Here is a 27,558-nt window from a genome sequence, read left to right as displayed (position 1 = left end):
CGAGTTTATTTTAAGATTAAAGCTATTAAATGAAGGGCGAACTAGCAACAGTAGTAATGTTTGTATAATCCGAATGGTATAGGTTACCTCATTTAGTAGGACTCGGTATTTAAATATAGATATGGAAAGATGTCTGTTGTGGATTTTGATGGATTGTCGCTGTTTGATATTTATAAAATCTAAAAAGTATCGAATTCAACTATTTGTGTACGGTGGAAGAACCCTTTGTGGTACGACTCAAGCGGCACCACTGTCGCACCTTTTTCTGCTGGGTTCTGGTTTAAAGGTTGTGGTAAGGGAGGTATACTTTTTTGAGGCGTTCGGACTTACTCCACAAGATAGTAACGTTTCTGAAGCTGAGTTCTGGTAGGACCTCTACTACTTTCAGGGGTTGATGTCCATGGGCAACAGTAGCTACTACCACCAAATGGACCATCAATCTCGTTTCCTTCTGTATTATAAAAAACATATATTTAAAGTATTTTTAATTCCGGGAACACTTTTATAAAACCCGTTCCGAGAATTCATTCGTCAACTAGAATGCCAGCGATCCCGCCACAACTCAATAAACAAGAATGGCCGATTGAAGTAGCAACAAGTACACAATCGAAGCGCAACAGATACACTATACTGCTGTTTCATTTCTTTCCTACAGATATGACTATAACAGCTGTGCCGTCTCTTTTTAACCGCGACAACAAAGAAATGAAAAGCTCAAAATAATAGGTTTTGTTGATACGATGCGCATGTTTCGTTTTGCAATTTTTTTTAAACAGGTACTCAAAATTATTTTGAAGACTGAAGACCTTCTGAAGCAGCGAGGTTTTATACTCAAGATCTCTCTTAGGCTTTGGAGGAGGAGTTATTATCAGGGTTAACATGTATTATGTAAAATGTTCATATATTTATGTATGTATGATGTATCCCATACCATAAACATGACTCTCAACCAATTTGTTCCATAATGGATTGATAACGAATAAGTGGCAAACTTCATTTTCGAATATCACCTATCTGTATGTATCAACATAACATGAAACACACTGCATGACTAAGACAATATTTGAAATAAAAATGAAGTAAACTGGATATGTGCAACGTGCACACGTAGGTTAGTAGATTCCATGCAGTTGCAGTCTATTATTAAACTATAAAGAGACTGAAACCATTAAAATTTTATTATGAGCCATTACGAATGTTAGTAGAACAATCGAGCATGATGAGTTGTATGGACATTCTGATCGGGGTAGAGTCGGGTCTGCGACAAATATAGCAATGTTTTATTCATAAGCCACATACCCCCGTCGACCCGATATGTATATGTAATTTACCCCTTTCTAACATAACGTTTGTTACGCATATAAAAGAACGCTCGAATGCTTTTAAAAGTTAGTTGAAAAACCTCACGAAAGACTTTGTAAACATATTTTCGGTGGCAGTACCTATGCATTCATTTCGTTTGTAAGCTTACGTTTTTAAGGTACGAGATATTAATATTTTAATGTATAGGTATAAGTATTTAACAGAAAACAAATATCAGATCATTAGTAAATACAAGATTTTATCAAAGTTCAATACACAATTTCATATTTTTCGAGATTCTATACAAAAAATACTATTTAAACTTTTACTATTCAATTGTCCATGTGTCTTTTAATTATACTTTTAAAAGGATCTAATAAACTATTATACTAAAATACACGATGTCATTTTTTACAGCATGGATATATGCATCATACAATAACTAATAAAAATATATATATATACAATGTGTATTGACGTACATTCGTCTATCGTACCATGCACTCAAACACGAACCATGTCTGTCAAGACATTATATAGAATAAATGTAGTTCAAAAACAAAAAAAAACACGCTTTTATGATAAAATCAACTAAAAAGTAGAAAATAATTTTCAATCTAGGAATCAATTAAGGAACAGTTAATTGTATAATTGTGAAAAAAGCGTGGAGTGCTCCACTTATCAATTTTCGAAAAGCAATGGTACCAAATTATTAAAATCGTGTATTGTCATCGGTTTTTGATTATCCAAAATTTGAATTAAACTGAACGTTCAAAGTGGATAGAAATCGGGTTCAAAGATTCCGTTACTGTTACGTACATACATACATGCATATAACCCAAGCTAATAAAAGCGTGTTAAAAATACGATTTTGTTTTCCACGACTAATACCTCACACATTCAATGTCTGCAAGTATAAACGACAGATAGTCATCTTTCGATAATAATAACGTCCTTTTCATTTCAAACTTCAGTTAACACAGAAATAGCCTATTTTTTCGTAAAAATATTAACGTGCCGTAATAGGAGTGTCCACAAGAATACATATTACATTATCTTGCATTAGCTATTTTTCATGAACCATTACCCGGCGACTCGGTGGCGCTTGGCGTTACCATCACGTGTACCAAAATTGAGTCTTTCAACGCCTTACGAATATTATAAGAGGACATAAGGACACGTTATAAGGATTTTATTATAATATTGAGTATCTCTACATAAGATATTAAAAGCTTTTCAATTTTATGATTGACAGAAATACTGTACAGAAATATCGACAGAAGTACATATTAACTTGTTAAAAGAGACTAACAATAGTTCTCCAATTTATGCTTGCTTAGTCCTTAGATCCCGGAGTCCTCTTGGCAATGCTGAGGACGGCCACCGGGGGGGTTTTAGTGCGGTAAGAATCCCACATAACCCCGTGTCGCTCCTACGACCCTGGGTACCTTTTGAAGGTTTCCCCCTCGTAAACAAAAAAAAAAAAAAAAAAAAAGGGGTAAAGGCGCACCTGTGGCCGACATCAGGTTCATCATATGTAATCCTGTCTGGGGTTGATTACAGATTACAGATTGGGCGACAGAAGCCATTTACCATCAGGTGAATGCTCGTCGGCTACACCTATATTTTACCAAAAATGTACAGCACACATGAACTTCGCACCAACGGCCACACTCGATAGTGGGTGTGTTACAGTTCTAAAAACATGCACAGAAAATACGTCTACCATACCAAAGCCCAAACAGTTCGTAATATTTCCACATTCTCGTGTAATCTAGTAAAAACAATAATGTACCTATTTGCATCAGTGTGTAGGCGTCATGGCGACGCTCGCACCGTACGTGACATGACTACAACGCCGGCAGTATTAACAAAATGGTGACCCTCGGTCAGTTTTAACATCCACGTCATAATATCACCATTTCTTTTTTTTGTTAGAGAGGAAACCTTCAAAAGGGTACCGTGGGAGCGACACAGGGTTATGTGGGACTCTTACCACACTAAAACCCGCCCGGTGGGTCCTCGGCGCTGCTTAGAGTCCAGGAGAGACTCCAGGATCTCCAAAGGAACACAACCGGAGTCATCTTAGCGCTTTGCCTCGTCGGGCTCATCACAGGTGAATCTCACATATCTAGTAACTATTTAAACTACATGGGATAAAAAGTGTGTATCTATTCTCGGTATTTTTTTTAATATAGGAATAGCAGACGAGCATGTAGCCCACCTGATGGTAAGTAGCTACTGCCGCCCATGGACATCTGTAAAGAACCCCAAATGGGATTTGATATTCCTGAGGTCGACCACAGATACGCCGCTACCCCTGAGGACTAAGCTGGAACGCCTCGGACAGGTATGTCTTACCACTGAAACACAGGCAGAAATAGGTGTGGCGGGGATGCCGCCGGAGTCGAACCACAAAGGGTTCTAACATTCAAAGTTATCACTGTAAAAATTCTGTCACGCTTGTCTAGATGAAAAACATAAATTAATGTTTACTGCAATGTTAGGATTACTGTAGCTATTCGGCTTTATACCACCCATTATTGTCTTACTGCTCGGCACGGGTTTCTTCTCATTGTGCGAAGGGTTTAAACCCTAAATTTACTATGAAGGCCAAGTGCAAATTGGTAAACTTCACACTCCTTTTTTATTTATACAGAACTTTCAAACATGTTTTTCCCGCGATGTTTTCCTTCATCGTATCATAATAATTAAAATGGTTCCAACGTCCGGGGCCCGAATTTTACCTCTACAATATATATAACAAAAGTATAAAAACATGATAGTGTATTCTGTTCAGGCACAGTTCCGATTAGCTTTATAACTTATATTTCCAAAATATACTTAAGGGTATAATCTTATATATAAAATTCTCGTGTCACAATGTTAGTGACCGTACTCCTCCGAAACGGTTTTACCGATTTTCACCAAATTTGATATGCATATTCCGTAGGTCTGATAATCGGCTACTATCTATTTTTCATACCCCTAAGTGATAAGGGTTGTTCACCCTTAACATTTTTTTATGTATATGGCAACACAACGTTTGCCGGGTCAGCTAGTTTATGTGCTGCATCCCAAATTATGCAACACCAAATCTGGCGTTACTCAGACGCTACGTGACGAGACTACTTCGCAGCTGCTAATGAGCGAATGGCGACCCTCGGTTACTCTCTAAATCCACTTAGTGGTTACACATCTTTATGTCTTTTATGGCATGAAAGCTTCCGTAGGTTTCTCTTAAAATCTTTATAATTTTGTCAAATTTTCGCGTATTTAAAGAACTATTTTAATGTTTAAATAATATGTAGTATACGCTAGTATATAGCGTTCATGTATGCCTAACTTATTCTATAAACATTATACTTTGTATTTTTATGTTACTAAAGTAGCAAATAGTTGATCATAGCTCATAGCGATACCAGAAAATCAATTTAGAACTTAGTTCTTCATACTAGAACACAGCAACACCGATTGCGCGATTTTTACTGCTCCGCCGTTACATTTATTTCTGCCTTTTAACAATACTGTTAAGGCCTATTGCTTCTAGCACAAGGCTTTCTTAGTTATTATCTAGGGCTGTCCTCATTGCCACTTGGCAATAGGCTTTAGGTAGGACTAAATTCTTTAAGAAGTTGTTTACAATTGTGCTTTGTTCCGCGGGTCGTGGCGGAGCGATCCCATACCGGTCTGACGCGCAAAAGGTTCCGGGATCGATTCCCGGACAGACTGATATCTCAATGATGAATTTAGACTTCTGTCCTGGGTCTGGGTGTTTGTGTATTCGTAGTTGTTTGTGTCCATGGCACGACACAGTGAATCCTAGTGTGGGACTATGACCAATATGAGCATAGAAAGCATCTCTTGTATAGTTGTTTGGCAGTGACTCCCATCAATAGCACTGGAAGCTAGTGAGTAGAGTGTAGTGATGATAAACTAAAAAGCCCTACCACCTTTAATATTCCACACATAATCTATAGCTAAGCGTAGATCGTGCGCACAGATGAGTCAGCGTATATAAATGCACGTATGTTCACAACGAATCTGGGGGGTTACTACCATCTCTTATAACAATATTATAATAATCATACATTGAAATTCCGTACCACGACCTTGTTAAAGTAAGATTGTTTTTACATAACAGTAAGCAGTTTTGTATTATGTCGGCCGAAATTATTAATTCTTTTTTTGTAGAAAATTTTACTTTTTAAACAAAATATGACAATTTCACTTGGTTTTATACAATGGATAAGCGAAAAATTAATAAGGTTTTTTCAACTGCGTATGACAAAACACAAGCAAGACCGTGGTGCGAAAGAGATGACACTAGTTTCGATGTCTCGTTTCCTCTTGAATAAGGAATAGATAAATTACTCATTCTTTTCACTGGGCAGGAATAAAACAAAACTGTTTTAAGGAGGTCGTGGTACGAAACAAAATAATGTTGATGTAATATTTAAATTAAACTTTCCTGAACTATGATGTTTTTAAAAGATGGTGGTAGGCCCCCTGTACATCACAGCGTTATACAAGCTGTTTACGGCTCCCGATGACGCACACTCCATCGCATTTCGTTAATGTAACTGCCACATAATGGACCGTGTTGTGGTTTTGGTCATAACTGAACTGGTGGGCAATGATTGAAATATTTACTAGTATCCGAATTAAGAACTCGAGCGTCAAACATTGCTTATTGCGACCAATTTGCTCTTCTTTATTAGGACGATTTTGTTAGAAACCTTTGTGGTTCGACTCCGGCGGCACCACCGCCACACCTATTTCTGTCTCATAAGAAGCGTTAAGCGCTAGTGTGTTCTGGTTTGAAGGGTGTGGTAAGGGAGACATACTTTTCCGAGGACTTACAGCTTAGTCCTCAGGTAGCGGCGGATCTTTGGCCGATCTCAAGTAGTATCTTATCCTACCGGGGGTTGGTTACAGATGTCCATGGGCGGCAGTAGCCACTTACCGTTAGGTAGACTCCATGCTCGTCTACTACTCCTATATTTTATAAAAAGGAAGACAACGGCACGGCACGGCACGGCACGGCATGGCACGGCATGGCACGGCACGGCACAGCACGGTAACAACACAAACATCAGTAGAAGATAATTCTATGTAATTGTACTGGTGGTTATCTCACTGGTCCAGCATGAAACCAGCATGCCGTTGCCGTCTCGGACTGTCGTCGACGGCAGACTGACGTGTCGGTGTCGTGCTAGCATCTTTATATGTGTGTTGTACATACACGTAAACCTCCATGCGTGAGAATTTAATTTTTATAAAATACTTTATCACTCGCTAAGTACCTAAACGAACTAAAATAAATTAATTGTACTTTTTAAAATAAATAAATAATTAAGAGTCAAATTTCTACCAGGTCGTGTCGTGTCGTTGATCAAATATAAAGTAATAGCTGCCGTTGACATGCTGTCGGCGCCGTTGCCGCGGCGTTTCGTGTCGTCCCAGTGAATAACATCCCATTAATTTAAATTATCATATACGATGTGCCGGTTTGAATGTTGTGTGTGTACACAGATTAGAGGCTGAACTGTAGTACTGTCGAACTATGTTTTGTTGGACACAGATACGGTGAAGATGTTAGTATTCCCTAAAATCTAAATTAAAATTTAATTTACACCTACAGTCATAGAACGTATCAACGCATGCCGTGGCAAACAGAATAGTATTTTCCTATGTCTTGTTTTTAACGTATTTATATTTAGTGTAACACGACCGCGCAGACACGAGCCGTGCCTGTCAAATATAATACGGCCCGCGTCTGACACGTTCAGTGTCTGTAGATAATAATGTGAACTAAGTCGACGTGGTGGAATATGCTCCAGGCTTCTTACAATAAAATTATAAGAAAACCCCGATCCCCACAGAAATATGAATATAGGAAGCCTAAATTGTATTATTTACTTCTGTTTCTGCCTTACCACATCCTACAAAGACTAATACAGCAGCTTGTGCCACAGTATGAAGCAGAAATAGATGTTGCGATAGTAATTTTATGGAAATCCAACACAAATTGATTGTAATCAAAGACAGCTATTTTATAAATTTAAATTTCGGAGTTTTAGTATTAAAATATTTTTGCAACGTTAACTTTACAGTAAACGATTCTACGAACTTTAATTTTCCAACGTGTGTTACAGTTTTCTAATCAAACTCTGGGTGATAGCTTAATGAAAACCGTAAGCCTTCTCTTTTGTGCCCATCTTCACGGTCCTGAGCTAATGTGATCCAACTGTGCATCCGTGCGTTGGTGCGGCAACGAATAATAAGGCAGGTCATATTTTCATTATTTAAGACCCAAGGTTACGATATACTTTACGGTGGTCAATTTACAGTTGTGTTCTACAATATAGACACAACTTTCAATTACTATCAACCCGTGCCAACTGTTAACTGTATATTAAAAAGAACAGGAGATTCTTTGAAATTAATGAAGTTTATATATTTCTTCATACTAGATTTACGAGGGTCTTTGCGATTATGAACGCACTAAGACACCAGCAACAGTGACCTTAACCTTACCTTCAAACTCCGCCAAGAGCCGGTAAACCGGGATAGCCGATAATGCCAGCAACATGTACATATTTTGAAAAAAAAAAACGAAACTTTTATAACTTTATCTTTTGTTTAAGATGTTCTTATATCTCTAGATCCCATTTCGGATTTTTGTTCTTTATACACGAGAGAAAACTGTGTTTATACTATTAATAACTATTTACATTTGACGACATATCGCTGCTTTGTCATGAATAAATACGTAATTTACTACATTTAAATATTTCCTATACAAATATTGTATACCTATTAAAATACCTAAAACATTTAGATGTCCGGATGCAACTATGTTACTTGGGTTTTACAAGGAATGTGTGTTAAAAGAACAATGCCAAGAACACACATAACGGGTCATAGTCCAAACACTCGTGTAGAGTGCTCACCGCTCTGAGACAATAATGGCCTCTTACTTGACTTTGCCTAACAAAGGGAACAATACCTGAATATTTTTAAAGGAACGTTTTCCCAACAAACACTATAAAGTATATATTTGTCTGCTAAAACGTTGAGTGATACTTATCGAGCGTCGAACATATCAACGTCCTGTGGTTGAATAAGGTAGATGAAGGCTTTTTAACCCGACTTAGGAGAGGAGAAGTTTTTTGACCGTATGTATGTCTGATTTTAATGTGGTGTCGTTGGATTCATCTTAATTTTGGAAATGGAATAAGCATCCCTTTTCAGTTATTTATTTTTACGCAGTCGATTTTTGTTGTTATAATAATTAAATTTAAAAGCATGCGTTTGTTAATGTAAATATTATAAAGAAACAAAGTCTAATTTCTCCACATCCATCCAGATATATTACAGGGATATAAATAGCAAGTACAATATTGATTATATAAATAATCAATATTGTACTTGCTGTGTGTTAAAGAAGTGTTAAAGATTGTTAATACCAGCATAACTATAGAGTTATGCTGGTATTAACAATCTTTAACACTTCTACTTCTTAGCATAAACAATTGATGTAGTGGTACTACAGTAACGAAACGATACCAAATATCTTTACACACACTTATAAATCATCTCGTAATAAACATTTAATTTATTTTACAAACGAGATTCAACGACAATCAACGAGATTTATCTCTAACACTATTTAATCTAAACACCTAATTTAATACGGCGCGGGTGTATAATTCGCAGACTAATTAATGTATTAATATACAATCTCGTAGCTTCGTAGAACGCTACGACGCTACGCCGTAGAACTGTAAACCTACCGTGTATAGTCGATTTGTCTTTGTCAACCCCGTAGCACTTCGATAAATCTAACAAGCGTTGCGGTTCAGTTAATATATAAAAAAGTGATTTATTACTATCTGTATAAACAAAACATAATTGAAATAGGATCAAATATACTAAGTCTACCCTATGAGTAACGATAGATTCGATACTAGTATTTATCATGATTAATATTCTAACGTCTCACTTGACTTAATTCTAAAGGGAATATGCTATAAATTATTTATAAACTAAGCCTCTTAAAGATTTAACTTAGAATATTAAATATTCAAGTGATAAGTTAACAAATAGGTGAATAATTTAAAAGTCAATTTATTTTTCCTAACTTAAAATATCTTATGTGTACGTTTATCTTATATATAAAGTTCTCGTGTGACAATGTTAGTTACTGTACTCCTCCGAAACGGCTTTACCGATTTTCACCAAATTTTATATGCATATTCATTAAGTCTGATAATCGGCTACTATCTATTTTTCATACCTGTAAGTGATAAGGGTATTATTTATTTATTTATTTATATGGCAACACAACGTTTGCCGGGTCAGCTCGTATTTAATAAAAATTACATGCTTCTGTACGTTTTCATAACAAAAAACAATAAAGCTGTTCTGACTTTCAATATACCTAGGTCAATTTACAAAAAATATGGTCTAAAAATAAAACTCAGGAGTACATAAATTTCTTCTCAATTTCGGAGCAAACAGGCTCAGAATAGAGCAAGTCGGTATCAAGTGTGAATGACGTTATCAGAGTGACTCGCGGGTCCCGGGCAGCCGACGTGGCCTCAAATAAATTATCTGAGCAATCTGTTTGGGGAGTTTTTAATTAACCCAATTTGCGTGCTCTTCTTTCTCGATTACGGATTTTTGTACTAGTCCCTCGCCTTTCAGCGAACGAGATTATCCCTTTTATCTCATACACAATGACGTCACTTAAGTATTAAATTACTACTACTATTCAAGTCAAGCACATGTTAGGATGAATTATCTTCGTCTGAAACTGATAATGTATGCAAATTACCACATAATTTAGTAGGTTTCAACCAGTATTAGTATTATTCAATTTAATTGCATTAATTGCACTATGTATGTACAAATATGTACCATATTTGATAGGGACCTTAAGATCATTTTAAAGAATAGTCGCTTTTATAAATAAACTATTTATTAAACCTATTACCCTTCGCCAAAACGTTTTGCTTTTAAAACTGATAAGATACTCTGAAAATCAAGTGGGGCTCAAAAATTAATACACCTACAATAAAGCTTAGAAGTATTAAACATTTATCATCCCACAACTGTTTCAATTAACATGTGAGCAAAACATGACACATGTCAGCGAGCGCTAGCAGGCGCGTGTTAGCGACATGACATGTGACTCTCGGTTCGAGCCGGCTCATTATAACTCGAGCGACGCCTCTTATTAATCCACCGACCGACGACACTATCTCGAGATAACACATGCAAAAGTGGAGAGATTATATATTTACGTCGGTCGTTATTTTTAGACAATATCTTTTGGACAAAATAAACATATCGTGCATCATGACACTTTTCTAACCACTGGGAAAGCTTCTTGCACAAATAACACATGTTTTTTTACGTTTTAATCGAGGCAAAGGAGATAATCGGGTACACACGACAAATTCAATGTTAATAAAATTCATTAGCTTTTTCAACAATATCTAGGATCCAACTTTAATATATTAAATATTCTTATTTGACACGTATCCCTGTAGTAACCAAGATGGTACTTGATTTTCATACAAATGAGAATGCAAATGAATTTTTCAAGATTTACATATTCTCTAAGCAAGATTGCATCACTATCCACCATGTCCATACATACGTTAAAGGAGAAACCTCGAATTCATTATGCTATAAGTTTTACAATATAAGTAGTTGGTTGAAAGTCAAATGTCATTCTTTATTCTAAGGCTTTAAGACATCAATAGACATATTCTATTTTATTAGCATTTAAAATAAAAACACATTTTACATGCGTAATTATAATCAATATATCGTATATACGGAATTCAAGTTTACAATCTTCATAACATTCTAGTTGTCTGAAAAACACGAAAAAACGGTATACTCAAAAATATAAATTCAGTCTTCTGGCAGCGTAGTATGGCAGATAACACGAAACAAACCATTATAAGTAGATATAAAAGATATTGAAGAACTTAATATTAAAAGCGTCTGGCAGAAACGAGGTATTGTGTGATAAAATTTCCCGTCATAAACCAACGTCTTCATATTCCGGGAAAGTAGGTATTAAAAATGAATGCTAATTTTTACAAAAGAGTTCACAAGCGGGTCTGTAAAGCTTGTTGCCTTCATGAAGGTTCACCTGGTATTGAAAATTTAATATAGTGTAGCTTGTAGGCTTCTATAAAAAGAGGAGATACGCCGCGATTTAAAGACCAAAATTTCATACCTATTTATCACGATGAAAACATTGAGACGGCAATGATTCCAAAATTAAAGTGGTACTTTAACACAACGACGTGCCAAAAATAAAAAACAATAAGATAAAAGAAGCAAGTTGTCGCGTCACTTATACAAAAGATTGTACAATACGACTGATATTTTTATTTATCAACAAGTCTGGGGATAAAAATACTTTCGTTGTTACTAGCAAAACGAGTAATTGGAAAACTTGTAAGTAACGAGGCAAAACTTATAAAAACGATTACTAGCCACTTTTTAGTTTTCTGAGGTAGCAAACTTTAAAACCAATTCCAAGTGTGGATGTACCTAAAAGAGGTTGAAGGTGGTAGAACCCTTTGTGGTTCGACTCCGGCGGCGCCACAGCCACACCTATTTCTACCTAATAACAGCAGTGTTAGGCGCTGCTGTGTTCCGGTTGGAAGGGTGTGGTAAGGGAGACAAACTTTTCCGAGGCGTTCCAGCTTAGTCCTCAGGGGTAGCGGCGCATCTGTGGCCGACCTCGGGTAGTAATATCTAATCCTATCTGGGGCTGATTACAGATGTCCATGGGCGGCAGTAGCCACATACCATCAGGTGCATGCTCGTCTGCTACTCTTGTATTATAAAAAAAAAAGGTGAGTTGATTGAGTCAGAAATATACATAATTTTAACTTAATACTTAATTTTGTTTTATTCATTCGATATATACGTTGTGTATGAAAAAGAAACATAACTGATTGTTCTGCCTGAGTAAAATTTAATTATCATAATGAATTCTACCCTATACGTGTTCTTAGTTAACACACAAATACCTTAAAATATTAACCTTAATTATATCAGAATAATAGTGATTAAGAAATCATCTTCGTACGATTTTCACAAATTCTTTTTGACGAAAAATCGAAAGAAGAGTCGCCTTAGAATAAAACTAAGATTTAAATAGAATTGATATTTCTTTAATGTACATATATATCTATCTACAAGTATGTGCCAAAATAATAAACTTCGCCTATAAAGCAAGATTCAAAAGAAACCTTTATATTTTATGTTTTTTTCTGAATTTAATTCCGCTAACAAATATATGTACGTATCGTAAGAAAAACCATCTTCACACCATATTTTAACAAATTCACCTTTATATACACATACGTATAATGTATATATATATCTACTATTCCACTATATATAATAAAAAATAAACATTACTTACCTTTTTTTATAACTGTAATGGTTATTTCTCACCAAGACCTTACTTACATAATACAAATATACAACAACGCAGCCTTAATCCTGAGAGTAAAATGTATTAATCCCTCTATTTTTTACATTAACAGATGACCGTTAAGATCTAGAGCTACCTTGCCACGGTGAATAGAGTGCCTTTGCTGCAGACGTTAATTACAATTTTAGAGTAAAATATAAATAAATGTAAATCCGCATTGTCGTTTCTCATTAGTCGTCGTTTGTGATGTTGCTTTGACTATCTTTTCATTACTCTTACCTAGATTTCTAAGAACCTTGCATATACACAAATAAGAAATTTAATATAAAGTCTACTATAATATTGCATCAAAAGTAATTAACATGTTACAAGTAAAAGGTTTGATAACGTTGTCGACGTGAGAATAGAATCAGAGTACTCGTGTTACGAAAAAATCCTATATCCTCACAGTTATTTAAATGTATCAATAGATTTTAAATAATTTGTAGTAACCTGTTCATCGTCCACAATCTGATGTACAGTCACTCTTACAGTTTCAACTCCACAGGCACTGCTCTCACTTCTATTCTAGCTTACTCGTATTCTTCAAGCATAGCAGTGCATCCATGACTCACCTTAAGTCTTACATAACACAACAACAGAGGTATCCAATCCAACTTCGGATTGATTACAAATGTCCACGGCCGACATGACCACTTAATATTTATTTACGGTAACACGTTCGTTATTTCATATATATCATTTTATATAAACAAAAAATAATATACTACTTGCTTGTACTACTAGGTATAAAGCAATACTACTACTACAAACAACTATATTAAACTTACCCATGTCATCAATAAGCGGTGCCATACGGAGCGTCACGCCGACAAGAAGGAGACAGAGGAAGAGCAGCAGGCAGGCGGTGACCATGATGGTGTAGCGAGCCCGCCGCGGCAACTCATCTGGGTCTAGAACCTGTTAAAAAAACTTTTTTTTAGTAACAGAAGTAGATAACGAGCATTAATACAATCTGATTTGACAACATTGCCGACAATAGAAGTCTTTGATTATCTTTTTTTTATATAATATAGGAGTAGCAGACGAGCATGCAGTCCACCTGATGGTAAGTGGCTACTGCCGCCCATGGACACCTGTAATCAACCCCAGATAAGATTAGATATTCCGATCTAAGGTCGGCCACAGATGCGCCGCTACCCCTGAGGACTAAGCTGGAACGCCTCAGAAAGGCTGTCTCCCTTACCACACCCTTCAAACCGAAACACAGCAGCGCCTAACACTGATGTTATTAGGTAGAATAGGTGTGGCGGTGGTGCCGCCGGAGTCGTACCACAAAGGGTTCTACCACCTTCAACTTGTCTCCTTATAGAATAGAAGTCCTATATGATGTTGATTACAAGTGTCTTACTACTTCTAAGGAATAAATTGCACATTCATAATTCTTTTCGGATTTAAACCTTTTAAATCTTAATCTAATTAAATTTTTTAATTTTTTTCTTTAATTTTTGGATCTTTAAAGAAAATATTTCTACAGTAACAAAGCGGCACGACAACATTTGTAAATATATGATCCAAACGTTTTTTGTAAATTGTTGTTAGAACACCATTAGTCTCGTAGTTAATACCGATTCAATTCCTAACTATCCATCCATCCATCAGCCTTTTGAGGTCCACTGCTGGACATAGGCCTTCACTAATTGTCGCCATTTCACCCGGTCCCGTGCCTTTTGAATCAGATGGTTTCCCGCCGTCTTCTTCAGGTAATCGGTCCACCTAGTCGGGGGCGGCCAGAACTCCGTTTGCCTATGATCGTGATCGCCACTTAAGGACCTTTCTTCCCCATCGGTTATCGGTCCTCTGAGCGATGTCGCCGGCCCATTGCCACTTCAGCTTGCTAATTTTGAGAGCTATGTCGGTAAGCTTAGTTCGTCTACAGATTTCGTCATTGCGAATCATGTCTCGTAGCGAAATACGCAAATAGCACGCTGAGCGACTCTGAGCTTTCGGATAAGGCCTACAATAAAAGATCACGTTTCAGCGCCGTAGATCATCACTGACAACACACATTTCTCAAATAATTTCGACTTCAGGCACTGAGGAATTCTGAACGAGAAGATACTCCGTAATTTCCCGAACGCAGCCCGGCCGAGTTGGATCCTTCGAGTGACTTCCCTCTCATTGTTAGACTTACCCATCCGGATCGTTTGTCCCAGGTAATAGTACTCGTCAACGACTTCGAGAGGAGTGCCGTCATCAACCACCGGTACGGGTGTGACATGGACATTGGACATGATTTTCGTCCTATCCATGTTCATCTTAAGACCCACCTGTTGTAAGGCACTGTTGAGGTCTACTAGCATTGTGCTGAGATCCCTCAACGAATCTGCCAAGATGACGATATCATCGGCAAATCGAAGGTGTGTGACGTGTTCACCATTGATGACTAACTGACTAACTAATATTATAAATGCGAAAGTGAGTTTGTTTGCAACACTTTCATGCCTTAACTACATAATCGATTGTCATGTAATTTTGTACACGCGTTGTCAGGGGTTCAGTAAAGGACAAAGGGTATAGTCCGCGCCAAACTGCTAGTCTGCTCTGAAGTTTTTGCGAGCAGGTGTCATACAATTTGCTGTGGCGATGCGATTCATTTCTACTCGTATATTCAGAGCGGACTAGCTGTTTTACGCGGACTATACCTTTTATTCTGAAACAAGTACCGTCCCTAAGGCGAAAGTTTGACTGGTTATCCCTACCTACCAACACTTAACAAGTTATAATACGATTTCATGTCACTATACTTAGAAAATAGAAGACTTCGCTAATTTCTTATATTACTATAGTGTACAAGATAATTTATATAAAGCGCCTGTCGGTATGCTACGGTACATTGATATTAAGTTTCCTAATTTTCTCTCTTACATAGTCCGACAGTTGGCTACAAAGATAAATGACTTTGTAACTTCCTAGGAATTGTTTTGAAACTTTTACTCTTTTACAAACATTTCCTTATCCTGATTGACGGGTTCCTATTACGCATTAATGAACTCTAATCTATCTTTTTATAAATAGTAGGGATATAATAAAATCGAATGAAGGTGAAAGTAGTTCTTAAAACAATTTTTGACATTACCTTATGAACTTTAGTTCATTATGAACCTCACTCTTTCATATATTATAACTTATTATCAATTAAACAAACTGCTACAGTAAAAAAATTACTTTCTAAAGTAACTGATCAAAATCTTTCACCGTTTTTCTTTTTTTTTTTACTACCTACTTTCTGTATCGTGTCATGGACATACATGAAGGCAAATACACAAACACCCAGACCCAGTACACATCCGAGTTCATCATTCCAAGTTCAAACGTCTGCCTGTCGGGATCGAACCCGAAACCCTTAGCACGTCAAACCGGTACACTAACCGCCCAGTCACGCGAGTCGTCAACTCAAAATAATTTGCCGCCTTCAAACGTAAGCTCATTTCATGCAGAGCTTTGCCGTTACGCCGACTTTGCATTTGAGTATTGTTCTTTCTTTACCTTTGCCTTTGAAAAACTGACAAAGTTGACGTTCTTATACATGTTCATACTGAAAGAGCGTGAATAAAAACAATATATTGTGCTCGAAACTTACTCAAAAAGGTTATGATGATTTACCGTCTCATAATCAATTGTTTATCATCATAATTATCATCAAAATATTATATAGTTTCTTCAAGTCGATCCATAATATTTTTAAAACTTTAAATTACCCAAGTAGGTAGGTATAGACCCGTATACTAATTTTCTGAGAATAAATGGTTTAATAATTATTGATGAAAAATACATAAATATACCTTTATATAATACTAAAAAAACTGTAGGTATCATATTAGTTTAAAATAAATTGTATATTTATTCCTAATCACCCAATCGCAAAACTTTACTTTCTTGCATATAGAATAAGAGTTATTAAGAAAGAATAATTAAAAATACTCTTGCATAAACTAAAAGATTGCATAATAGTACATTACGATACGCGTGGCCAAAGTAGCCTATTTTTGCACGGCGTGAAGTTAGCGCCCGAGCGCAGCGAGGGTGCTAAACGCCGTGCAGATAATAGGCTACTTTTGTCACAAGTATCGTATACTATTTTATAGCTCGTGTGACATAAACCCGCTTATACTTGTGAAGAAATATGAAAAAATATGATAATTATTTTGAAACTTATAAATGATTGAAACTAAAAATTATGTACTAAAAAAGCAATAAAAATGTGACACAACCAAAAGCATTCAAAATTTAGAAAATTTAGTAATTATTCTGCACTTGTGATAAAGACAAATCTAACACCACACATACGTCGAAATCTATTAAGCCATTTAGGCTACATACAGGCGTATTAAAGAAACATATGATAAGCAATCACATAATGTACTAATACATAACTAATACTAGTGATACAGTAGAAAATCGATTATCCGGACCTTAGTTATAAATATTCGCGATTGTTCGGATTGTGAAACATGAACAAGTAACTTTGTAATAACCCTTACAGATCAGCCACATTTTGTGTGACTTGTGCATTTAAATTCCGGAAAGTCGCCAAATCGCAATAAAATATTTACTATAAAAAACAAAAACCCGATTGCTAAAAATATAACCTATGTTATCGCCACAATTTAGACGAATTCAGCGACACATCATGTATCAAAATTAATGAAGTCGTTTGAGTTTGCCAAAGAATGAAAAATACATACGTAACAAACATATAGTCGAAAAACATCACCTTCCTAAATCGGTTTAAATAGCTTTTCTTCATAAACTCAATTATCCAAATTTTCGATAATCCGAATGCCACAAATACGACAACAAATAGGTCGCTTAGTCGAGATTCTACTGGAGTAGTATTATGGCTAATTTTGATAACGATTCTTAATTTAAATATCTCCTACTATGGTGTGTAGCGAAAATAAAACAAACACAGTCAAAACAAACAATAAAATTCGATAAAGCCCAATAGTTAGTCTTATAATGATGCTATTGCTTAGTATGTACACAATGGCAAAAACATTTATAAATACGTCCAAAATAAAATATTAAAAGAATTATAGCTTTAAACAAAATACTCATTACTCACTTTTAATTCTTAAATGGCATTTAAAAGTATGAAACGTTCATAGCTATGTTTATTTTTTTCAACTGTGAGGGTAGTGTATTAATATTCGTACGGTGTAAAAATCGGCTACTTTGGACACAGAAATGCGTGGCTAAAATGCGGGTTTAGGTCACAGAGTGCTATAAAGTTATTTTTTTAGGTACTGTAATTCACACTAAGATCTGTGAAGATTTCACTGTCCATACAGTCAGCGCCATCTAGCAAGTCGTTCATAAAACTAACTCTGTTCCTGGAACACCGTCCAGTGAACTTGAACAGTGAAGCTTGTTGTAGGATTAAGCCTGTAGCGCCATCTACCGAATATCATCAAAAATACAAGTAGAATCTGCGGTGACAGTTAACTTTATACTACAGTTACGTCAAGAAGCTTTTCAGTAACGTTTCAATGGCTTTATTCTAGATGGCGCCACTAGGATGTACGGCACTTACGATTATTTAAAAGCTTCTTACAAGAAACAACGAAAAGCTATTGCCACAATTATTTTCTTTTTCATAATGTTATTCCATTTTATATGCCAAATTCCTTTGTTTTAGCTAGACTTTACATTCAGATGCTACACTTTTCGACGAAAAACATGTAATGCAATTTTATTATGTACATCTTATATGTAAAATTCGTGTTTCCTCCGAAACGGCTTTGCCGATTTTCACCAAATTTTATATGCATATTCAGTAGGTCTGAGAATCTGCTACTATCTATTTTTCATACCCCTAAATGATAAAGGTTGTTCACCCTTAACATTTTTTTATATATATGGCAATACAACGTTTGCCGGGTCAGCTAGTAATACATAAATAGGAAACTATAATTGTAGCGTACAATAAAAATTTGCCCGCCTGCGGAGAATAATGTTTTTGATCATTTATGTATGTACGAGTATGTCTCATTTTTTAGCATGCAATGCGGCCCAAACGGCTTGACGGATTTTATATTCAATCAACAATACCAACGATCGAAGGATAATGATAAACATAATGATTAATTGCCGTTGGATTCGTCTGTATTTGTCAGCAGACGGGATTAAAATATGTATATTTTTAATAACTCTGTAGTTTATACTTACATGTATTACTTTAGCTTGCTCGTCAATGGCGGAGACCAGCAGAGTTCGATGTTTCTTCGGTTTGTGCGTATGTGTGTGTGCGTGATGGCGCCTGCGTCGCTTCCGGCGCCTCTCCATTTCTAATTGTTCTTGACTGACAATCGCCCTGATAATAAAGCATGTTAATAAGAACGTATGTCTATATAGGTAACTTAAATTTAATTTTACTTTATCTTAACGTAATTTTAATTTAACTTAGGTAATTTAAAGGTGGTAGAACCCTTTGTGGTTCGACTTCGGCGGCACCACCGCCACACCAATTTCTGCCTAATAACAGCAGTGTTAGGTGCTGTTGTGTTCTGGTTTGAAGGGTGTGGTAAGGGAGACATACTTTTCCGAGGGATTCCAGCTTAGTCCTCAGGGGTAGCGGCGCATCTGTGGCCGACCTCAGGTAGGAATATCTCTATCTGGGGTTGATTACAGATGTCCATGGGCGGCAGTAGCCACTTACCATCAGGTGGACTGCATGCTCGTCTGCTACTCCTATATTATAAAAAAATTAGACAATGAGCTACATTCCTCTTATATAGAGCGCAGCATAGCAAGGATACGGTAAGTGATAGTGGTTTGAAACCGAGTGGTCTGAAACTCTGCTCCTCAATCTTAAGAACCGAGAGAACCTATTGTACGCATGAACCCCTGATTTTTTAAAGTTAAGTGCATTGTAATAAGGGAAATGTATTATCGCTTGCTTAGTTATGGCGAAAACCTAAGGGCTCGTACACAAAACTGCGATGCGACGCGACGCGAACTCGCAACGTAGAAAATTGCGACACGAATTGCTGCGATGCGATATCGTGTGGCATAGCGTCTCCCAGGGTGACCATTCTTCCGACAACCGTCAACCGTACGGAACGTATTTTGAAAATTGGGTCGTGACATGGATCGTAAAAAGAAGTGTGCACTTTTGTTTTTGCTTAGGAGATACAGTAAAGAGTAACAAAGAAGATTTTGTAAATACAGAACATGGTTCTAATAAATACATACATGTGAAGTCACGTATAAACGCAGTGACAACCGAGCATGAACGCTTTAAATTAGGCACCAGAGATTAATGTCACGTGGTCACGTCACAATGCGTCCGCATCGTGAACCACGTGACCCACTGACCTCACTCAGTTTCTATATTTCTAGTATTCAAATTATCTATTTTGTTATAATCATTTGCCGCAGTAAATTTTGCCGACACGACTCATGCAATAAGTTGTCATTGCTATTAATTGTGTAGTTTGATTTAATATTCCCTTAAACATTAGATAGATATAAATATCTAATCTTATATATAAAATTCTCGTGTCACAATGTTAGGTACCGTACTCCTCCGAAACGGCTTTACCGATTTTCACCAAATTTTATATGCATATTAAGTAGGTCTGAGAATCAGCTACTATCTTTATTTTACTACTTTACTATATTTGTATACCCATAAGTGATAAGGGTTGTTCACCCTTTACATTTTTTTATTTATATGGCGACACAACGTTTACCGGGTCTGCTAGTTAATATATAGATTTAAGTGACTAGATAAAATCACAAGCTTATTACTACACATTTTGAATTCATTGATCATTAAGTAAGAATTGTTTTTTTCATCAAAAATGTAGTATTCCTTAATAATAACGTTTATATATAAACACTAGTGGTGCCCGCGACTTCGCCCGCATTTTAAAGAAATATTATGACATACATAAAACGGAAAATTTGTACCTGCATTGGAATGACAGTGGTGCCATCTGTCGAAAATTGGTCTTACCAACTCCCAAACCCTCGTGGGCTCTTGGTTATCAACTTTGCTAAAGATTGATCAAATGTATAGTTTCCGATTCTATAACTACTTACGAATTAAACACTAATTAAAAAAACCTTTTCCCACGGACTAAATTGTGAATCTAAACCATTCTCAAGTCCCCTTGAACACACACAACAAATTTCATCAAAATCAGTCCAGTCGTTTAGGAGGAGTTCAGTGACATACACACGCACATAAGAAATATATAAAGATAGTGCGACTTATGTCCACCTATAATCATACATGCGTGACAATCGCTTTAAATATCTAAGTCAACGGAAATTAACGTCATGACAATCAATTCCCTAGGTGAACAAAATGTATGACCTGATGACCTCATTACGATAAAATATCTGTTTCCATTTGTAGTGTACAAATTGTTTAGGTTTTATCTAGTTGGATATTATATTTTTAACGTCACTTTATTTCTAACGTAAAAATGCGTAACAGAACAGATGTTATTTCCCACAATGAAAATTCTCTACAAACTGTGGCTGACAAAACAGAAAATATATTTTCTCACCCAAAAACTGAGAGGTTTATGTTGAAATGAAAAATAGGATTTTTATGGTATGCCACAAAGCTAGCAGAAAGCTACAGTGTTTAAGCTTCAACTGAAGTGAAGGCAGGCTATTGTGTTGACTCATAAGGCTAGTGTGTCGAGTGCCCTCTACAGTCACTTTTGAGTGTTTCTCTTCCCGTGTTTAAATTAAATAGCGCTTTTACATTTATTTTGGGCTTATATAGTGGAATCTTGATATTTAAGTGAAAAGTTGTAACGTTGTTAGAAAATATAAAAATTCTTAACAATTATAAATGACGTTTCTTTCACTAAATATGATAACGTCGAGGCTATTAGAAGGTAGTGATTAGTCATGAAGGCAACTAGTACCTAAGGATATTATTTATATTTTCTTTTCATTTAATATCTTTATAATGTCTATAGAGACTAGTGTTGTATTGATTTCAACATCGGGTTGATTAGTGCTTCGTAGGACATTAGGAAATTGATGAATGTATATTGTAAACTTAATATAATATATAAAATAATTAAAAATATTTTTACCCTTATCAAGAAAAAAATATATAAAAATACTTTATTATAAACATTCATATGTATGTATTTTTTATACAGCGACTAAGCGACAATTTAGGAATCACCTTTAGGGAAATCGGTTTTAAAAATAATTACTAAGCAATTAACCCAAATGTGTAAAGCAACCTTGAAAATATTTCCTTTTTTACGATTTTATGAGCAATAGATATCCTTATGTATTGTAGTTAGCCACTCAAGCCTTTCGAATGGAATTACGAGTAACTTCAGAATATTTGGTTTTCAGCTTACTGTAAGCATGCCTATTGTAAAACGAGTCTTGACAATGCGAGTACATAATCCCGATGTGTCGAGGGTTTAAATTTTACAATTCAGCATCTCCGTTGTATGTAATATGTGACATCTATCTACATAACTTTAAGTCTATATATTATTTTATGTTTATTTATCATTTATTTTTATGTATATTTATCTTATTTCTAAACCTCAAAATTATTTGCGTTTTAAAGAGATTATTGATTAAGATTGTTATCTTAATAAAATTCATCTTAGAGTCACCATGAGGGAAAGACTCTTGACAACTATGATAATCGTCTCATTTATACGTCAGTCGGCATCTCCACCCTTCGATGGGACGCACGAAGTCCTTAACAGTAGATACATTGCCTACTACTATACATCATCATCATCATCATCAACCCGTTACTGTCCCACTGCTGGGCACGGGTATCCTCCCAGAATGAGAAGGATTAAGCCATGGTCAACCGCGCTGGCCAAGTGCGAATTGATGGACTTCACATACCTTTTTTTTTTAAAGATCTTAGGTGAAGATGAAGGAAAGGAAAGATAAAGGAAAACATCCTGAGGAAACCTATGCAGGTTTTCTTTCACCGTTTAAGCAACTGATACTTAACTTCTAATACGCACATAACTTTGAAAAATCAGAGGTGCTTGCCCAGGCAATTTGAACCTCGGACCCCTCGATCAAGAGGCCGAGTTTCTTAACCACTAGGCTATCACTGCTTACTTAGTATAAGTCTACTCTCTAATCTTTACTATCTAAATTACCCATGATGGTGATGCGTATGCAGCTTTAGTTTCTTATGTTTATGCGTAGGGACCTCGCCCTCGCACCAATGCGAAGTCACAACATCGCCGGGACTTTCTACGATGGACGCCTCCTCTGAAATAGAACGACATATAAAAATTAATTCATATAAAACACACATAGATTAGTAAAGATTAGTCTCTCCTAACAAGAAAATGTAACCAGGTTTGAGAATTGAAATAATTTCGTAAAAAAGTATTGCCACGTCTCCGTGCTAAAATGTCCCTAAAATATTTGAAATAATTATTTATTTATGTAAATTACGCAGTATTAGTTATTTGTTCGTAAATTTTCTCTAAAAATGTTTTTTTGTCAAGAATTCAAAAAATAACTGACAAATCAGCCGTTTGTGGCTTCATTCAATTTCAAGGCGGCGAAGTATCTTTACTTATCAAAGAAAACACATAAGTAATTTATACTAAACTTCGTAACAGGTGCTAATTACTGTCAAAAACTCCTCACTAAAAGTGTAAAGTAACAAAAACGTCACGCCAAATATTCGGCAAGACATTTCAGAAATAGAAACGCAACCAATATTCTTTATTAAAAATATAAGCAATATGAGCAATTCAAGTCTGGAAAAGGTCAAAACACTCTCTTTAATATAATATTAATATCCTTCGCAATAATCCAGATAATAAATCATTCTTCTTAACTGTCAGTAACACGAAAAAATCTTTTAATAAATTTCTATCTTTTCTCTTTGCCTAAAAGTTTTGCGTGCACAAAAGAATGGCACGAATTTAAATTCACGGACGCTTCTCTAAAACTAAGGAATAAAATTCATTTCAACTTATCCAGCTGGTAACCTTTTGCGGTACAATTATTCTCATGGTAATAATTTGTTGAGCAAACAAATACAATGTACACAGCGAATTGGACCAGTTAATCCATTTGCGTGTCGACTAACTTTCAGCGAAGCTTTTCAACCTGTTCATACAAAAGTATTGACCACGTATAATGGATTAACACTTTTATACCATACCTATGTAAAATGTAATGGTATTAATTCATTGTACAAAAATAGAAAATTGAATAGACTATGATATAAAATAAATAAAATCATTACAGGTAACTTCACAGTCCCATTGCTGGGCACGGGGATTACCCCAAAATAAGAAAAGTATACAATAGCATAGATTAAAAATAGAAACTACATCTTTACTAAATTGCAAGACAAAATAATCTCTAAGATAGTAAACGTAAAAGTAAAATAAATCACTTACAAAAGGCCAAAAAACATAGAACTGCGGATTACTAAATAAATCACAGTAATACTGATATAAGTAGGTACACCATTTATTTCTCAGTTACGCTCTAAATTTCAAGCTTCAAGAGCGATGGCTGGCATAACATTGAATATTTCATAAGCTTTCTCTAAAACAACTTCGCTCAAAGGAATTTTATTCCAATTAAGACCACGGGCACGAAATAAAAAACTTCGTGTCTCAAGTGACAAATGGTATATTACCTACTACGAGTTAATCTGGCAGCAGAACAACTTTGAGTAAGACTCGTTAACTTCCTCGAGTGTAAACAGTGATCGTGTGAACAGATTTTATGAGCCCCGCAGACTAGCTACTTTTAGTAGCTGTTTTTCGAATAAACGTTCCATGTCGCAGTCATAAAAACGCCTGTCGCGGCAATCGGCAAACTTACGCCTAATATTAATGTAATCATTCTACCCAATATTTGCCGAGTAAAAGGTTGAATTTAAACAACTTATAGCACGTACAATTTTTTTTTCAATTAAGAAAGTACCTATACCTAAAAATTATTGACAACGGGCGTCGAACTATTACTTCTCCAAAAAGGATCGGTTGCAAAATGCAGTATGCAGTCCATTAAATGCACGTTCGTTTTTGAAACCGTGACTGAATAAGCTGGTCGACAATGATAGGTACAAAATGCAAAATGCCGCAACTAAAATAGCTAGTCTGTTAGAGCCCAAGTCGATCGTCCTAGAGCCCTGAGTCGAAGAGCTCTACAGTTTATTATGTTGTATTCTTAACTTCGATGGAGTTATAATAAAGTTGTCACTAAGTAGATTGTACAAATATTTATGTTTGGTATACTATATATTCGCAAATTCCGAGAATTTTCAATGTAACATTATAATAGTCTATTTTTAAACGACTTCATAAAAGAAGGTTTTAAATTTAGCTCAATTTCTTTTTGTGATTATTTTACTCCGTTATCGTCGCTTATTGGGAGCCGAATTTAATTATTCCTTTCTTAAACGGTTTTATTTTATTGTAGTGATTGGATTGGATACATATATTTCGAAGCAGATCACATATAAATTAGAAGAAAATATATATGACATAGGTGGAAAATAGGACGAAACATTGCATACGACAATTTTAAACCACTCATAACTGTTTCGATAAGAATTTAACTATGATACTATCCTAATCGACGGTTTAATGTGCCTTATAAAACACGAAAGCACATTGTAATTTAGCTAATTACGGTACATAACAAACTTCAGACCGCGCCTTGTTATTACAATCTACACGCTCCACGAAACTACCTTATAGTAATCAATATATCAACAACAACCCATTACTGTCCCACTGCTGGGCACGGGTCTCCTCTCATAATGAGAAGGGATAGGCCATAGTCCACCGCGCTGGCCAAGTACGTATTGGTAGACTTCACATACCTTTGAGATTTTTTTTATAAATCTCTCAGTTATGCAGGTTTCCTCACGATGTTTTCCTTCATCGTTTAGCAAGTATTAATTATTTTCTAATACGCACATAACTTTGATAAATCAGAGGTACGTGCCTGGAATTTGAACCTCGGACCCCTCGATCGAGAGGCCGAGTTTCTTAACCACTAGACTACCTTATAGTAACTAGGCTACCTTATAGTAATACTTTGCACAAAATTGGCACAAAACCAAATCTGTAGCGAAAACTAATGTCATTACACGCTTTTTATTAGCTTCACCTGTATGTTTGTTTGTATGTTTGTAACCGACTTCTTTGGGCGCGATTTTGACCCACTTTAAACGGCCAGATTTCGTTCAAACTTTGTAGATTTATTGAGGACCGATGAAAATACACGATTTTAATAATTTTGTACCATTGTCCTTATCAATATCCTCAGGATTAACGATTTTCGAGGCGAGAGAAAGCGCCTTATGGAGCGTTCAGGCAAAGTTACTAGATTGATTTTTAGCTTTGGAAAATAATAATATTATTTCCCTATAACTCAAATGTACTGAAACATATCTATAATGCCATCTTGTAGAATGATTTTTAGGATTCCATACTCAAAGGATAAAACGAAACCCTCCGCTGTCTGTTCTTGAGTCACAGGGCTTTATCTCTTAAACCGTAATAGATAGACACTTGATTTTTTTACAAACGATGCATGATGGTGGTCGCTATAACAACAAATACTAAAAATAATAAAATAAATATAGTTTAAAAAACTAAAAAACACGCTTTTATGTTAAAATCAACTAAAAAGCAAAAAATAATCTTCAATCTAGGAATCAATTAAGGAACAGTAAATAGTATAATTGTGGAAAAAGTGTGGGGCGCTTTTCGAACCTGATAAATGGAGCACCCCAAATGTTTTTGACAATGTCAACTTAACGTAATGGTACATGTGGAGCTGGAGCTAATTCAGACCACACCGTTTTGTCAGTCAAATAATCACTTACTTTATAGTACGCTTTTTTACATAGCGTTAGTTTAACGACATGTTTGAACTTTTTTTCTGTGAGATTCAATTTTATTCATTCTTATTCATTCTCTTTTATGTTTGTAAAGGTATACCTACTAAACTAGTAATTATTATAAAAACAAAAACCCGACTGCTCAGTAATAACTAGGTGACTGAAAAGGGAAGTAATGTAATCTATATCACTCCCTATTTAGATTTATCCAATGGCAGCTCTTATGTTAAATTCTGTCAAGCAGTTTAAGCTGTAGGGTGTGCCTAAAGAAGTGTTCAAATGTGTGAGCAAAGTCTTTGTTCAAATATTTGTTAGTGTCTGGTGCCGGTAAAAGAGTAAGACATACATACGTAAAGGTGAACCTACTAAAGCAGTATATAAACTGTTATGAAATTTACGAGTGCCACTGTTAATACGTCTGATTATGATGACGACCTGCGTGGCGGAGCGGTCACCATGCCGGTCTGACGCGCAGAGGGTCCCAGGTTCGATCCCCGGCCAGACAGATTTCTAAATGATGAATTTAGATTTCTGTTTCTGGGTCTGGGTGTTTGTGTATTTGTCTCTGTGTGTGTCCATAGCACCCACGGTACAGCCAATCCTAGTGTGCGGCTGTGAGTGTAGAAAGCTTTTTTTTTTGTAATCAATCATCGGATACAAACAAAAATATAAAGGAGAAATTATGAAATGAACCATACAAATAGTCTCAAAAAGAAGAAAAGAATTGATATCTCTTATTACCATAAAATATGATAAAGTTATCTCACATACGAACAAAAACAAGTCAAAACAAAAAGAGTGGAATAAATAACGTGATTCTGTATAGCCGTGAAAAACATTCATTTATGCGCATGGTATGTAGAGTTTT

The 27,558-nt window shown here is 35.7% G+C and overlaps 1 protein-coding gene across 2 annotated transcripts in view; it reads right to left on the bottom strand.

Annotated features, from left to right (window-relative positions):
• LOC140750367 (uncharacterized) overlaps nt 1–27,558 on the bottom strand; it is a 143,079-nt gene that overhangs the window by 66,430 nt on the left and 49,091 nt on the right. For both annotated transcript variants that reach the window (XM_073083849.1, XM_073083848.1), the window contains exons 4-6: nt 22,960–23,074; nt 19,010–19,154; nt 13,609–13,738 (exon numbers count right to left, since the gene is read on the bottom strand). In XM_073083849.1, the coding sequence (XP_072939950.1) occupies nt 13,609–13,738; nt 19,010–19,154; nt 22,960–23,074 (390 nt within the window). The remainder of the gene's footprint in view (nt 1–13,608; nt 13,739–19,009; nt 19,155–22,959; nt 23,075–27,558) is intronic.

Source organism: Epargyreus clarus, unplaced genomic scaffold, assembly GCF_041222505.1.
Source record: "Epargyreus clarus isolate Ecla_fem2 unplaced genomic scaffold, WU_Ecla_fem_2.2 ptg000019l, whole genome shotgun sequence".
In the NCBI taxonomy this organism is placed as follows: Eukaryota; Metazoa; Arthropoda; class Insecta; order Lepidoptera; family Hesperiidae; genus Epargyreus; species Epargyreus clarus.
Note: the sequence above shows the minus strand (reverse complement) of the source record. Positions and strands in the feature narration are given on the sequence as shown.